The sequence below is a fragment of the Pan paniscus genome, chromosome 18 (assembly GCF_029289425.2).
Source record: "Pan paniscus chromosome 18, NHGRI_mPanPan1-v2.0_pri, whole genome shotgun sequence".
NCBI lineage: Eukaryota > Metazoa > Chordata > Mammalia > Primates > Hominidae > Pan > Pan paniscus.
In genome coordinates this window covers 86,267,370-86,284,908 of record NC_073267.2, presented here as the reverse complement: position 1 = coordinate 86,284,908, position 17,539 = coordinate 86,267,370, and the positions used below count along the sequence as shown (strand labels likewise).

General features: G+C 36.7%; 1 protein-coding gene across 3 annotated transcripts in view; it reads right to left on the bottom strand.

The window, feature by feature from the left end:
• Positions 1 to 4,026: 4,026 nt before the first annotated feature.
• CNTNAP4 (contactin associated protein family member 4) overlaps positions 4,027 to 17,539 on the bottom strand; it is a 619,686-nt gene continuing 606,173 nt past the window's right edge. For all 3 annotated transcript variants that reach the window (XM_034940754.3, XM_003829549.7, XM_055099517.2), the window contains 3 exons: positions 11,269 to 11,487; positions 10,863 to 10,934; positions 4,027 to 6,286 (listed from right to left, as the gene is read on the bottom strand). In XM_034940754.3, coding sequence (XP_034796645.1) covers positions 6,093 to 6,286; positions 10,863 to 10,934; positions 11,269 to 11,487 — 485 coding nt within the window. In that variant the 3' untranslated portion in view covers positions 4,027 to 6,092. The remainder of the gene's footprint in view (positions 6,287 to 10,862; positions 10,935 to 11,268; positions 11,488 to 17,539) is intronic.

Here is a 17,539-nt window from a genome sequence, read left to right as displayed (position 1 = left end):
GAAATGGAGTCCTGGCTCAGGTCGAGCCAATGGACCCAGCAGTAGTCATTTCTCTGCTCTCCAAATATATAATTAGAATGAATTTGCCTAGTGCTGATACCGCCCCCACTTTGGTTCCTCAGACAATGAGGTGACATAAGAAGAGCAGTGACAGTAAAATAATCCAAGTGGCAGAAATTATTCCCTCCCCAGCTCCACTGTCCAAAATGGCAAATCTATGCTGGGGGGCAGAGGGACAAAAATAATGCTATCCTTAAGGATTGAAAACATGCAAAGTCAGTGGCCCCCATGGTACCTCCAGTTAATTTTCTGATCTAGCCCCTGAAGGAACCAGAGGATGTTGAGAACAGCAATGGGCTGCCACAAACTTAAACAGGCAGAACTCCCAATTGCACCTGCTGTATCAGATGTGGTTCTTTAGCTAGGACATGTTAACATGGTCTCAGGTATGTACTAGATGACTAAACAACCTGAACAATATATCCTTTTCCAAACCTATCAGAAAAGAAATTTAGAAACAGTTTGCATTTACCTGGAATGGACAAATAGTCTTGCCCCAAGGCTACTCCCTCTCTCTGTCCTGATACAGTCTGAAGAGACAAGTGTCATGTGGACAATTCTGCAGAAAACACTGGTCTGCTATATTGGCTGCCCAATCAGTTCAATTATTAGACATCCAGTGGTTTAGAGAAGACATCAGAAAACTATGGCTTGTAGGCCAGATCTGACCCACCACCTGTTTAGTGAATAAAGTTATATTGGAACAGAGCAATGGTCAAAATAATGCTATGTAGACTTCACTGGAAGTCACCAGTGGGAACATCACATTGAAACACTCAGGGAACTATAGCAGTGCCAGGTCACCTGGCGTAGAGAAACACAACTTTCTAAAAAGGTTCCAGGCTTGCTATTGGGCCCTGCTAGAGACGAAATGCCTTACATCACATTGGCACAGCAAATATGGGCAGAAATGCCCATAATGAGCTGGGTTCTGTCAGGTCCACCAAGTCATAAAGTTACCTGGGCCCAGCAGGAAGCCATCATCAACTGGAAATGATGCATCTGGAGCCAAGCATGAGCAGGTGCCAGCAAGCTGCATAAGCCAGTAGCCCAGACCCCTGTGATCCACCACTGTCCCAACAGTACCTTTCCCTCAGCTCACACCTAGGGCTGCATGAAGGGTCTCTTACCATCAACTGCTGGAGAAGGGAAATATCTTATCTTGGCATGGGTGGGTTGACTTGGAATATGGGTGCAAGGTGAACATGGAAAATGCCACCACTACAGTGCCAATTAGGGTGGCATCACAAGATGGCAATGAGGGAAAGCCCTCCCAATGGCAGAACATTTGCATGGCACCCATGCTCATTCACTCTGCATGAAAGGAATAGACTGAGGTTACAATTTATATATACATATGAAATTATATTATATGCTATATGGACTTATGGGCAGTAGGTTGGTCAGTTTGTCAGAGACCTAGAAAGAGATTGGAAGATTGGAAACAAGGAGGTCTGAAGTAGAAGCATGTAAATGGACCTATGGGAGTGGTCATAAAACATAAAATTATTTGCCCGCCATGGAAAGAATCATGGAAGAATCACTAAACAACAATTAGTAGACAGAATGACCTATGCATGGTTGGCATTAACCAACTTCAATCACTGGCCACCAAAGTGCTGGGGCAATGAGCATATGAATAGAGTAGCCATGCAGGCAGACGTAGGAGCTACTCATAGACAAGCAGTGGGCATTCCCACTCATCAGGACTGATCTAGCTACTACCACTCCTGAATGTCCCAATGATCAACAACAGAGACCAGTGTTCATCCCCCAAAATAATTTCTCTACCAGCAGATAAATTTTGTGGCAAGTTGAGTACATCAGATCCCTCTACTCTGAAAGGGACAGAGATTCATCATAGTAAGAATTATGACTTCCTTCAGGTTTGGGTTGCCTTTACTGCCTGCAAGCCATCAGCCACCACGACCTGTTGAGGGTCTACAGAGCCCCTCTGGTGGTGTGGAATATGACAGGACCAGCATATCTCATGGCAATGTGCCCACTCCCACTTATCCTTTGCTGTAATGTGGATCTTTCACCGATTCAAGATTTTCTGAGAGGGTATGTGAGAAGTAACTGTCTGTAACCAACAATAAGTGAGGGAGCTGAAATTATACTCTGAGGAAGGGAGAAATGTGCTTTGCATGTTGATACTTCTTTGATCAATTTTAATGGTAATTGCAAAAGTACAGCAGATATACCCTGAGAAGGTCATAGGAGACAAGGGTTCAAACTCCTTGTAGTGTTGTCAGCTGGTGTGGATGGTAGAGGAGGAAAAAGATGAGTACAAGCTACAACTGAGAGACTACCTGCAGTGGTAGGGTCTGTGGTTTATTCCATACTACTCCCTCCTGTCCAAGATATGAAGCTCACTAGAATTCTGAAGGAGCTGCTCCCAGGACTCATATGAAGCAGATGGATCTGGTTAGCACAAGGGGGAACCTCGGAGATGCTGTACTGTGCCACTGAGACTCCTATTTCAGGACTCAGCAATTTATTCTTCTCTGCTGCTGGTGATGTTTGTCCTCCCTCTTCAGGAACCACCTAAGCTGAAAAGAGCCATTTGTCCAAGTTCATGCCCACCTCATCAAGAAGTTAACATCCAATGCCTGGTCAATGCAGAAGTATAAATTCCCATTTCATCCACCCTAACTCTGTATGTCACTAAAGGACCATGTCAGCAGGGTCGGCTGATCCCTTGTTGTGACCATACCACAGCTTTACTTCTCCATCTGCCCCACCCCACATCATCCTTTCTTCAACAGGCGTTGATCTCTACAGTAGCCCCTAACAGATTTCTTGCAGCATAATCTCTGTCTCAAAGTTTGCTTCCCAGGGAACCTAACCTGTAGCTGCTTGTTATTTATAAACACAGAGACAGTGAAAGAGACAGTTAAAAGAGTTTTAAGTGTTGGGAAGGGGATCTGGCAATGGAAAGCTATTTTTTGTAAGCTTTCTTGAGCTATTTGATTTTTTAAGTATGTGCATGTATTTTTAATAAATAAAGACAATGTTAAAATAGAAAAACAGATTTTTTAAAGATTGTACTGGAAAAGTCATTATACTTGTAGTCAGATTTATTTTCCATCCCCTTTTATTTTTATTTGCAAATCTTCAAAGCCAAGCTACAGCTTTCTTAATCACATTGTAAGTACACTATGTTGTTCCCTTATCTTCATTTCTTATTATTTGTTGCACACACAAATGTGCTCACCCACCCACATCCCCAACAGAAAGACATTCAGCTTCTGAACTTTTTCCTCCACGTTACCACTCTCTCCCATCCAGACTTTGGAAAAGCGAAAGACAACCAGAATATATTGAAGGTATCTAGTCGATTTGTCATTTAGTTGATACATGAGTTTGAAAATCAAACAATTCGCTTGAACATGCATTGATTTAGAATGTGTCTAATTTATCCTTCTATCAGGAGGAAAATATTTGATGATTCCCTCAGTGACATCTAATTCCTATTGTGGATTTCACAAAGCCTATATAAAAGTGCTCCAGCGATAATAATTTTCTCTCCTGCAGTCAAGGGTCATAAACCTACCAAATATTTTTAAAAGAAAGCCAAACCTATCAACAGCAATGACCTATCAAATAAAGGTTGATGTTCATTTAGAACAGATAATGGATAAGCTATAGAACTATAGATCATTGTGGACAAAGAAAGTATCAAGATCCTTCAGATTCTTCTACACCACTAAATAACTGTCAAAATTCCAGGTCTTGGAAGATCAATAGCATGTGGAGTAAAAAAGGACATTGCAGTCACAACTTCAACACTTACACACTGTTACATGTCCCCTTGGGAATGTCAATTGATATATCCGCATCCTGGACTTTTCATCTGTAAAACTATTCGCACTAAATCATGTCAGTGCTGTCCAATTCTATGAGTGACTCTGTTATTCTGAAGGACAAAAACATCTACTGAAAGAAAATTTTGAAATGATTGACTTCTGTTTTGCATTTTAGTTCAAAAATGCATTTTATTAATAATAAAATAAGAGATTACAAATCAGGAAATCAAAGTCATGGCATAGGATGTGTCAATGCATTTTGATGCCATAATGTTGAGTCTCTAGCAGTGCAGACCACAGAGGACTGTGAGGCTTCACCAATAAACCTCCCTAGAGTTCAGCTACCAATGAGGTTAATACCGCTACTAAATAACATGAACATCTGCAAAAGATTCAGAGCTATAATGATGTTTGCATTCAGCTTTGCATCGAATAAATAATGCCATTTCTATGTTAAATCCTTCCCTTGTCACCATAGATCTTCCAATCAAACAAAGAGTATACCATTTATCAACATAGGTCCTTAGTCCTTCGTAAACTACTACGTTAATTCAGGTTCTTAAGATTTAGTCAGACATTTGTAGAAACATCAATATGGATATGTCAGGTTTTATAAGAAGAGTTAACAAGGAAAATATAGAAAATAAGATGATAGTAATGCTAAATTTACATATTTCCCGATTTCTTCTGGTGTAGACAAACTAAGAAATCCAATAGTTACTTGGGAGGCACTTGAAGGTGTGAGTATGGATAATAGAGTGCCTTTATTGTATGATTGGCTTGCAGAATTCAAAGATAGTTCCTTGTATGCATGGTTTCAAGATTAATTATTGTAACAGTTCCATAAGGTTATTGATCATTCTTTGATCTCCTAGTGTATAATACACCCTAATCAGAATGTACCATTCAGCAAGTTGAATTGATTCTTGGTAATTTTTGAGAAATTCACCCCATCATTTCAGATGAGAAGTGTCTGGAATGACAAATTCACAGTAGATCATTTAATATGCTATCTCCCCTTAGAGTGTGCATTCTTTAATTATTGATTGTGTAGATCACTGATGGCTGCAGCCCATATTTCAAAAAGTATGTACTGGAAGTCTATGCACAGCAAAATGTACACCTAAAGGGGTATATATTTCAGAATGGGAAATGGGGCTCTATACTTCAATTTGTCTCTTTTTTGGTAATATATAAGATGATTCGTGAAGTATAATCATTGAAGATCAAGGCGAAGTTTGTGATAAACTTCAGAAAAACAGAAATGTAAACCAATAAAGGACTGATATAGGTTTGGGCAAAATAGTCTCATAAGTATATTTCATTTGAGGTATTACAGTTGTAAATTAATAATAATTTTTTGCTGTGTTAAGAATTTTTTAAATATATCAACAGTTTAGTTGAAAACATTTTACATTCTTTGGGAAATTGGCATTACTCAGGGTCTGAAGTACTGTCACCATCAAACAATGGTAGCAAATTAATTGGAAAACTTTTTTTAAAAGGAAAGACCTTACATACTAACAACCACTGCACTTTCTGAGTCTTGTTAAATACAACTTGTATGTTCAGAGTTGAAGTCAGACACTCAAAACCAAATGTATTCAACATTATTAAGAAGAGACAAATAGAATAATGAGCAATACAAACAAAGCAAAGACAGCAAAACATTTTTCAAGACTATTGATGTATTATATTGAATATAATACAGAGAAAGGCAAAGGGGCTTTATTATGCTTGTGGCCACTGAAGATGCAAACACCGGCCAAACAGGATCTGAGAAGCATTTCCAGGTCTATGAATAACACCACGGGGAGACAAAAGCAAACACAGCAAATGTTCTCAAATAAAGCAAGGACATTATAGTCCAAATTTAATTTTTACCTCTAACAAAACTTATGTATTACATGGTTAAGAGACCAAGGCTACAGTTTTCACATGTAAAAACTGTAGCCATTAAGCAGGTTAAACTTGTTTTAGATCATACCAGAACAGTTGAAAATTAACAGCAGTATCTAATTTCTTGTTCCATAGAATGAATGCTATGAGAAATATATCACTGGACGAGGCTTCCTGGAGCCACCCCAAGCCTGGACATGGCAAGATGGCAGTGCTGCAAGCCCATTGCCTGTACATTCAGTGTAAGGGCATTCGTTTGTCCATTGAGAGCCCCTGGCTATTAAAACAAACTATCATAATTTCATGTTAAATCATAGCTGCCAATCAGAAGAAGTACTCTTTCTGATTTTCATTGACTGCATTTTGTATATTAAGCTCACTTTTCAGAACAGCCTCAGCACTGTCTACATTCTCTGACCTTTTTGCCTCACTTCTTTTATATAAACTTTTCTGCTGATAAATGCGAACAGCTATGGCAGTGATGCAAAGCAAGATAAAAATCACAACAGCTATCAGACCTAGAGAGAGAAAAGAAATATAAAGTCAGAATTTCTGTCCAAATAGAAACAGTGCTGACTTCATTGCTTAATAAGTCATCATAACACTATTTTCCACTTTAAGTATCTACTACATATAAATTGGAAATATAAAAACTTCAGGTATCTCTGGCTCAAGCAGTATCATTGTATGTTGAGTTTATTTCTGAGTTCTATCAGCCTTGTGGGTTCACCTACATTTATTCTGAATGCATATTATATCGGATTTACTTAGTGCATTTATATTTAACACAAGGTATTAACTGTATGTCTCTAGGACCATGTGGCCATGTGGCCACTTCATATTAGTTTTAATTATTTTGAAATTATGGAGTAGTAGCAACATCATAAAATGATTAAACTGTTTTGTGATTAAATATGTAAACATTTTAATGAAATTGTTATTCAATTGTTATACTGCATGGGTTATGTAAATAAATCATTCTGACCAATAAAACATATACAGATATGCCTAAATTATTTCTATATGAGGAATGTTGTTTTAACACTTCTAGTTGTAAACACAAATTCTAAGTACTGCGATTCTTAACTATGTCAATGGTTACCAACGCTGGCATTATATTAGGTCAGTAGTCCTCAAAGTGTGATCTGTAGACGTGTAGTGGTCCCTGGGACACTTTGAGAGGGCACAGGGGCTCAAAACTATTTTCGTGATAATTCTAAGATGTCTTTTTCACTCTGTTGACATTTCCATTTCCATTTTAATACGGAACCAAATTTGGTATAAAACAAGGTTAGGTAAAATTCCCGGTACTTAGCACAAATTAAGGCAAGGACACAAAACAATAATAATAATCATTGAATTCATGAAGTAGAAAACATTACACTGCCAGACAATTGTAGGAAAAGGAATAAAAAGCCAAATTTATTTAAGAATCTCCTTAATAAAGCTGTAAAAACTCTTCATTTAATTAAATCTTGACCCTTGACTGCAAGACTTTCTAACATTTTGTGTGTTAAAATGGGAAATAGAAATAAAGTACTTCTGGTGCACTCTGAAGTCTGATCATTGTCTCCAGGAAAAGCACTTACGTGAACCTTTGAGTTGTGAACTGAATTAGTTGCTTTTTGCTTCATGTAACACCATTTTTATTTGAAAGAATGACTAACAGACAAACTATGGTTGTTCAGACTTGGGTATTTGGTGGACATTTTCTCTAAAATGAACGAAGTAAATGCGTCACTTCAAGAAAAACAATTACACAGCATATGTTGTGAATGATAAAATTCAAGTTTTCAAATGAAAAATTGAATTTGGAAAACTATTTTCTGCCATCAAGAGTGTGAGAGTTGCCTAATACTTAAAGAATTTTCTGATAAGATCAGTGAAGATACAAACTAATGTCATTTTCTTAAGACAAAAATAGGTACTATGAAAATAGCAATGTGAATCAAATCTCATATGGTAAAACTAAGACTCCATTGTAAAGCAAATGTATACAACTGTAACGGAGTGCGAGGAAGTCAAAGATTTGAAGGTTTTTATTAATCACAACAGATTCCTGTGCATATAACCTGCTAGGCCGATTCACCCTGGCCAATTAGAGTGTGTCCAATAGCCAAGCCAATTTTTGGCTAGGCCAGCCTTACCTGAGAAAGGTAGAAAATCCTTGCTGATTAATATAAATGTGGTAACCAAATTCTGTACATGAAATCTGAAGAATTCATTAATAAATATGATTGCTTTTGTTATTAGTCATATTAATTAATGAATAACTTTAATCAGAATATTTGTTGTTACATATTTTGCTTCTCATTTTAGAAAAAATAAACAGTTGAATTGCTATAAATATTTCTACAGGCTAGTTATAGGCCTCTGGCTTGAAAAGAAAGATTCTGAACAATTTCAATGTGAAAAATTCTGAAATATGATATAGACAGCAGACAACTGCAATTATAAAATGAATGTTACATTGGCCTAGACAGAATATCCAGACAGTCAAAATCAGGGATGGCCTCTGGAACTTGTTTGTTCCATGTATGTAATTTAGCACTTAATTTGGGGAAAGTGCTATGTCAGGATTTGTTGTGCTCAAGAAAAACTTTGATCACACGTGTTATACCAAAAATATAAAAATAAAAAATAAATTAGTTATTATGAATAAAATGTGGCCAGCCTCTATGATGCTGCACCTAAAGCACTGTGTGAATATGCTTTTATAAAGATGTGTATATATAGCTTTCTCTCTGGCTAAATCTGTCTATCTGTATCTGGGTAGCCTGGCCAGAAACCCCCTACCACATCTGGGTCACCACTTTTAAATGTATTATTAAATAAATTATCCCATCTTATACCATTCATTTTGCAAGTAAAAAAAAAATTCATCTAAGATGTAGAACATAGGGGGATTAGCCAATTTGGAAAATCCTTGGATGGATTAATTATTATTACATAGTGGGTGCAATTTATGAGTGACTAGACAATGAACAAAGGATTCTACCACAGTTCTACCAGATTGTGTAACACACTGGAGGACGATACATTATGATTTAGCAGATAAATTGTGTGTGGCCCAGACAAGGCCTTCAGAGGTTACATGGCCATTACCAGATGCTCTGCTTCTGAAGTTCAGTCTCTGCAATGACCAAAACCAGACATCACTAGTTTCAGGGACCCTGGCAAGCCCCTGAACTACAAACCTTCCGTATTGTTTCTGTCCTGTGAATTTGAGCTAAGTGAGAATTTCACAGATGAACTGTAACTTGTTTCTATTCTAGAATAACTTTAGGATGACTTATCAACGCACTTCTTGTTTAACTCTGTAAATCTTGCCAATGATGTTTGAGCAAAACAACAATAGTCTAAAGATTAAATATTTTGTTCTAGCATTGGCTTGATGACTATACACCACTCTATATTTCTATCTATCTCTGTATCTGTATTTACCTGAATCTATCCTGGTTGAATGTCTGGAAAAAGCAATATTATAAGACTGAGACAACTTGCTTGACCAGGAATTCTAGCTTAAACTCTTGGACACATTGTAAATACTATAGCTTTAAGTGAGTTTTTACTGTATAATGTATTTCTTTTAGACATACAATTATTAACTCCTCTTCAAATAGAGTTTTTTTGTTTGTTTTGGGTTTTTTGTTTTGCATGTTTGGTGATTAAATAGGAATCCTATTTTTTATAACTTTAATTTGTACATCATTAATTTGAGAAACAGAAAAGCAACTGAAATAGCATGGGGGAGTTAATATCCACACAAAGATTTGACTGGTATTATTTGCTGTCCAAATAAAATCCTAACTACTTGAAAGCAATATATGTCTAGATGAATAGAAAAAATACATCCAAATGAATCAGGTATAAAGCCACATAAATTGCCCAAATTGAAATGTTAAGTGATTCACCTTTCTTTACACTCTGAATATGATATGGATATAGAAAGTAAACAATTATCCTGTTGCATTGCCAGGGAGATACAATTTTAAAGTTTTTGTGCCAGTAATACGATTATTCATATATGATATGAATAAATAAGAAGTTGAGCACCTAGAAGAGAAATGGGAAAGAGAACTAAAAGCTAAACAAACAAAACCAACTTTAAGAAGCCATCTTGAGAAGGTAGCCTGAAAGCCACATGAGAAGTTTTCTAAATTCCATGGACAAGCTGGGTTTGTGACTGAATAGAGGAAGAACTCTAAGTCACCTCCAAACAAAATATTCATATTTCATATATGAATAATCATATTACTGGCACAAAAACTTTAAAATTGTATCTTCCTGGCAATGCAACAGAATAAATGTTTACTTTCTATATCCATATCATATTCAGAATGTAAAGAAAAGTAAACAAGTTAACATTTCAATAATCTGATTAATAACATTCTTAAGAGCATTAATCAAGAAAAAAAAAGCTTGTTTTTTGAGTAGCTTTTGAAAAAAAAATATCAGAGAATATGTGTCACATTTCCAGGGAGATATACTTTAAAAGTTTTTGTGTTAATTCTGCAATTTAAAGTTACTACTAATCACTTTTAGTTCATTAATCTAATATTTGATAAAAATACAACTGAAAGTGTAATATTTAGTTGATAGGAGCATCTTTAAATAGTTTACTATGCAAATACCATCTTTATTAAGCCTTGAGGCAATACAAAATATATGCTTCTAGTGTTAATCTCAGGTTTTTCCTACTTTTTGCATGAACCTTTCCAGAAGCAGTGATATGTCCAAGAAGTGAAGAAAAACGAAATTTACTCAAATATATTCACAATTCTCTAGTGACTACCTGCGGCTATGTTCAAGCTTGATAATATTCATTATTACGCATGTTAGCAATTAATCTTTAAGTGCCATGCTTCAGTGAAATTGTCAATTATTTATACTGAAAATCTCCAAGGAAGCAGAGAATTCAGAAAGATTCTAAAGACAATCCAGTACAAATAGTAAATCACCCCAATGACCTCAGGATTCAGTGCCTGGCACTTGGAGTATGTGCAGATTCTTCACAGTTTCTACAATGCTAAATATTCACCATCATTATTAATAAGAACAACCAAAGAAGAGCTCATTCATGCTTCTTATTACCTCCAATTACTGCAGAGTCACTTTTGATTGCATTAGCAAGGGGCTCTCTGTCATCTATTGTTCCAGAATGATCTGCAGTTAAAGCACAACAAAGGGGGAAGTTGATATAGGCAAGTAAAAGAAGAAATTTTGAAAACATCATAAATGTTTTAAACCAGAGAGAATTATGGAGGCGAATGTGGGATCTCTGTTATTTTCAATTTAAGCAATGTCAATGGCATTGACCCCCATAAATAAGAAGTTGAGCACCTAGAAAAGAAATGGGAAGGAGAACTAAAAGCTAAACAAACAAAACCAACTTTAAGAAGCCATCTTGAGAAGGTAGCCTGAAAGCCACATGAGAAGCTTTCTAAATTCCATGGACAAGCTACGTCTGTGACTGAGTAGAGGAAGAACTCTAAGTCACCTGCAAACGAGTGTGTCCTTTCCCTTGATGTGGCATCAGTGCCAGGTTGGGCCATACAGCTGGACTCGGTCACGTGTCCTGTAACAGTGACAGGGTCTGGGTGGCTGGGGTGCAGAGCTGCCTTCAGAGGGGCCACGTTGCTGAGTTGCACTGCAGAGAGGCAGCCTGTGAAGCCCTGCGCACCTGCCAGTGCAGTCTCCTGGTCCACATCACTGTGTTCTAGAAATTCAAAGAAACACCGAAATATTAGTAGTGAAAAGTGAAAATAGGCAATGATGCAGAAATTGAGGATTCTGAGCTAATGCAATAGCAATAAAGTTACTAAATTCCTTTTTAATTTTATCTTTACTAAAAAGATAAAAATCCATTATTCTTTCCACTACTATTGGTAAGATTTCCAATGTTAATGAAGTCAAGTTTTTAAGCATGGATTATTAAAAGTGATATGGTAAGCTCCCTAGAAACAAAGCATAAGAATGGGTCAGGTTAAGAAGTGATGAGGGTGTCATGATACTTTTAATTTAAATATAGATTATTGCAATGTATTTACAATAGGGCTTGTAGTCAATATCAAGAGGTACATCCTGGATTTGAAAACAAGTTCAGTACAGGTTTCAAGACTTATGCCATGAAAGTAAAAGAAACTAGAGAGAAAATTGAGCCTCTGGACTTCTGTTATCAGATGCCCAACCCGACAATTTGTTATGGCTGAAAGCTTTCTGATATTTTATGGCCCCACCCAAACATAACAGGAGGATGATACTATCATGCAGTGGAGGCCATACCTCGAAGTTATTAGGGTCTTTCCCTAATTACTCATGTACAGCAATAAAACCCTTTATATCCCTATGTCTTTTCTTCTTGTTTCAATGACAACTTATCACTGGGACAGAAATATCTGTGCCCTCTAAAGACAGATAATCTCTTCCTCCTATTAATAAGAATTTAGTTAGTATGAGACTCTTGTGCAACAGAGATTGGTTTTAATGCTGGGATATTAATTATAATTTTAACTTAGGAATATATTATACATACTCCTTGCTTAGCAAGCATGAAATCTAAACAAGGGAAATTTATCATAGGCTTTGAAGGCTCAGATGTCATCAAAATACAATGCATCCATCCACCCAGTGTGATAAAAAAAAATAGCACAACTATTGATATGGTTTGGCTCTGTGTCCCCATCCAAATCTCATCTTGAATTGTAATCCCCATAATCCCCACGTGTCAAGGGAGGGACCCTGTGGGAGGTGATTGGATCATGGGGGCAGTTTCCCCCATGCTGTTTTTGTGATAGTGAATGAGTTCTCATGAGATGTGATAGTTTTATAAGTGTTTGGAAGTTGATCCTTCGTTCTTCTCTCTCCTGCTGCCATGTGAAGAAGGTTTTTGCTTCTCCTTCCCCTTTGCTTTCTGCCTATAATTTGCTTTCTGCCTATAAGTTGCTTTCTGATTATAAGTTTCCTGAGGCCTCCCAGACATGCGGAACTGTGTTGATTACACCTCTTTCCTTTATAAATTACCCAGTCTCAGGAAGCTCTTTATAGCAGTGTGAGAACGGACTAATACAACTATTCTCCCCTGCACTGTATATAGGTAGGGAAAGACAAAATGTGCACTTCAGTCTTTCTTTTGAAAATATAGTAATATGGGAGTGTATATTCAGGGCAACTTGAATCTACGTTCCCAGGAAGTTAAGTTAAATTAAAAGTAAAAACAATGCAATGGATATTAAGTATATATGAGTGTATATTATGTGCTAGCCAGTGTTCTAAAAGATTTGCATGCTACCGATAAAACTTTACAGTAGACACTGGAGTATATTATCCAAGTCACAAAAATGGAACAGTTAAGTTCAGAATTTTAACTATTCACCTGAAGTTACACAGTTGTTGGCATTACTGGAACTCTGGCCTACTGTATTCCAAATTATGAGCTTCTTTTGTTTATAAACCACTCTCTGGTTGAGATACTCTTTCCTTTAGTCTGCTTTCAGTCTCTGTAGTGGCTTTTATTTATTTATTTTTTAAATCATCTTTGCTTGAGAGCTAGATTTTAACTAACCCTGGGCATCTGAGCTCTAATATATATATATGTATATATATATATTTTTTTTAACAGACTCTCACTCTGTCACCCAGGCTGGAGTGATGTAGCACGATCTCAGCTCCCTGCAGCTTTTGCCTCCCAGGCTCAAGTAATTCTCCTGCCTCAGCCTCCCGAGTAGCTGGGATTGACGCCTGGCTAAATTTTTTGTATTTTTAGTAGAGATGGAGTTTTGCCATGTTGGCCAGGCTGGTCTCAAACTCCTGGCCTCAAGTGATCCACCCACTTCGGCCTCCCAACGTTGCTGAGATTATAGGCATGAACCACCGCACCTGGCCAGTTATATCTAAGTTTTTAAAGAATTTTGAGGGGCTCTATTTTCATTCATGTTTTCTACATAATAATAAAAATCCTGATACAATGTTTAGTATTTTGAATATCATCCTCTATAAAAAGAAAATGGAAAATCAGAGCGATTATATCACTTTCCTGTTGTGAGGGATCTGGTATTGAGCCATGTTCTGACCCACCTTGCTCTTCTTCATTATCCAAAGATAGCACAGAGGGAGCATCACTCTGCTGCTTACATACGATACTCTGAGCTCCTCAAACATAAAGATGACTGCCAACATCCAGCATAACGCCATTATATAGGAGGCAGTTCATCAATGTGTATGGAACCAAAGAAATCATTTAGTCCACCTTAGCAATCATTCATTTGAATATATGTAGATTTAAACATATATATATGAAAAAGACCGCATTCTTGATTTGGAGTTTTTTTTTTCTTTTTACTTTAATGAGAAATTAAAAAGAAAATAAAAATTAAAAAGAAAAACTCTCCTAGGAGCATAATTGGGAGAGTGCTTTTCACATTTCTTCTACAAGGTTAAAATGTTGAATAAAATTTCCATAGGCCTTTAAAAAATCTTCCATTTTCAGCCCCACCCCGCCAGACAAGATTTACTTCTCTGGTAATAATCTGATATGAGATATATTTTTAAAGCCTCACACTTACAAATTGAAAACATTTTACCAATTTGAAAAATTATTGTATAAAAACCATTGACCGCTAAAACTCAAAATGGACACATGGTCAGTTAATATTTATCCTTTTATGAGCTAAAGAAACAGAAAACAAATGCCCTGATGTTTGAGTATTTTACATGTTAGCGGGGAAAGGGAGAGAGACAATAAACATAGAAACAAAAACTAAATGAGAATTTTAAAGACTGATAATACTATGAAGAAAACAAATTAGACAATATGATGGTTGTAACTGGAACAGAAAATTACCCTGATGGATTAGGTTATATTTATGTGTTTATTTTAAGGGTGACATTTTTTGCAGCCCTATTCCCTTAGTACACTATGGATATTATTCCAGCATCTTCTGGCTGTATTACTTCTTTTTCAAAATTTGTAAGATACCCTGTGATTTTTGAATTTTCATCAGATTGTCCCTAAGTGTGTATCTTATCTCAGTATTCTGCATAGAACATGATAAGCCCTTTCAATCTGCAGACACAAAGTTTTTATTTAGCTTGGAATTTTTCATACATTCTGCACACTACTGCTGTTTCACCTTCATCCTTTTTATTCTCTTAGAATGCCAATTTTTCACATTAGGTCTCCTCTATATATTCTCTAAATTCATTTTATTTCCATCCTGATTTCTGTTATTTAGGACTTATATCTCTGTGGGTCAAATACTTCATTCACTTGATCTTCCAGATGCAAATTCAAGTAGCAAAAAAGATCATTCTTTCCTGTTATATTTTTTGTTTGGGAAAAAAATCATATTTTTTAGATCCTCAAGGTCTTTTTCTTGCTTTATGAGAATCTCCTTAAAGTACTCTTACTAAGCTTCATTCATGTTGTTGTCTGTCCCCTTGAATAGCTTTATTTTGATAGAAAATCATTTTGGTTTAGTTTTTTTCTCCTTTTATTGATGTTGAATGGTTTTAAGTCTGGAGTTGGTTTGTTAGTTTACTTTTTAATCTGCTTGCCGGTGCCCAGCCACTGATCACCTTAGGTGGCTCACACCCAGGGCAAGTAGACAGTGTGGTGATCTGGGTGGACCAGGAGCAGAGCTGCAGGCCACAGCCCTAAGAAGAAACCTCTCCTCACTCAGCTTTGGGACATAGAGGGCATGGCCCAAATTTCAGGTCATCTTAGCATCTTGAGAAACAGAGAAAATGGGCACATTAATAATTTCTAATGCTTATCTTTCCCCATGGGGCCCAGGGACCTCTGTAAGGCAAGCAATCCCCAAGATCCAAACAATTCAAATCCCCCCCTGAGATTCTTCCAGGCTGGTCCCCGGACTTCCTTCCAACCCAGAAGGTAGGAAGCCCCACAAGAGCCTCCTCACTGCTTCCCTCCAGGATCCCCCTGCCTGTCCACCTGGACCAACAACTCATTTCAGAAGCGTCGGTGGGGTAGAATTCGAATCGGAAGTGGAGGGAAACTACAAGCAACTCAGCCGCCATCCTCCCAGAATTGAGTCCAAACAAAATTAGCAGCTATATTAAGTTGCTCATAAGCAAAGCTGGCCTTAGAAATACATAGCATCAGATATCTGCTTTGACAATTGTGCTAATAAGCCAATGGGCAAAAATATAAGTTTTTCTTGTTATCTGACTCCCAAAAAGCCAACACAGTGTAATGAGTTAGAACAGGGTAGGTGGAGGGAGAGACTGATGACAAATGTTTCCTGCTTCACAGAAATCTGGATAAAACAGTCATGTTTTAGGTGTTTCTTTTCATAATAATCCTTAACTGACTTGGATTTCTGGGTGTTTGTGCCTGTTAAAAAGTAACCCTCAAGTGCATTTTCCAACAAAGGGAGTGACTTCTGCTTGTCAAAAGAAGAAACCTTTTAACAAAAGGCCTGCAAGAAAAATGGAGTACCGAGAAATTAGAATTTGGCGAAGTGCCCTTCTATTACAGAGAAAATACTGTTTTTTTGAAAGATACGACAATACATGTAAGAACAATTACAAGGAGTGCTTTATGAAATTTCCTGTGGCATAAGCAAAAAAATAAAAACTCAGAAAACGAAGTACTTTATATGTCCTACCTATGAGAAGGAGTCATTTAAAAAGAAAGATCTCAATGTCTGGAATCCATTAAGAAGGCTTGCCAAAAAAAAAAAAAAAAATGGTGCAGTGAATCAAGAGAGCCAGGGTTGGAACTGAATGGTGCACTTTTACTATTTTATGCAATTCCACCAGGGACTCAACACGAAAAGGGTTAGTGGGAAAGTAAAATGGCAAAGCAGACAAAAAAATACTATGTGGATAAAGAGGCAGTTTATCATAAAAGGTATTTGTTTGCCAACCAAACCTACTGTACTGAGTTATAAACTTGAAAGCCTGATTAATGCACAGGTTATGTACAGGCAGCTATCTTACAGTGGCAGGTATTTCCCTTTTGCTTTCAGCATAACCTGTCTCATTTTAAGTGTCATTTTATAAGATGTTTGCAAAAATCACAGTGTACTTAGGTAAGCTAATTAAACTTTCTTTTGTACCCCTTTGGCTTTGAAGCTGGTTTTACTTAAAATATCCATGAGATGGAAGATTGTCTCTAAAGCTCTTCTGGGGAGATTCAGTAGACATCCTCTTCTCTCAGACCACACATTTTATTTACATCTGGCCTAAACTGCCACTGCAGAAACCTGAGGTGTGCTTCCTGAGCTCTGCGGACTCCAAAGAGATAAATGATCCCTATGGGTCATCGCCTCTAAATATACCAAAGCTACTACTCGGAACGAGTGAAAATAATCTCCAGGCTTATAGAAAACTCCTATAACATAAAAATGAACAGAACTCAGAACTTAAATTTACAATGAGTTTTGGAGATAAAAAGCAAATGTAGCACACCCTATTAATGATGGATGAATGTCAACCAAGTTAATTTGATGCAACCTGGTTTTTACTGCTACCACCATGAATTATCAATACATTATTGTTAGTGTTCTTGTGCCATTATGTATTTGACACAAAAAATAACAAATAGTAATTATAAATTTCATTCAACTTTTGAGTAGTGATTTTTTTCAGTCATTTTTACTGCGTGTTAAATTACATCATTATTCAAAATGTGGGCATATTTTCCCATGAGAGGTTTTATACAACTTTAATAAGATTATGTAAATATCTTAATTGAGATCTTTCTTTTTCCCCATGTGGTGGAATTGTGATCCAGTAATAGCTTAATG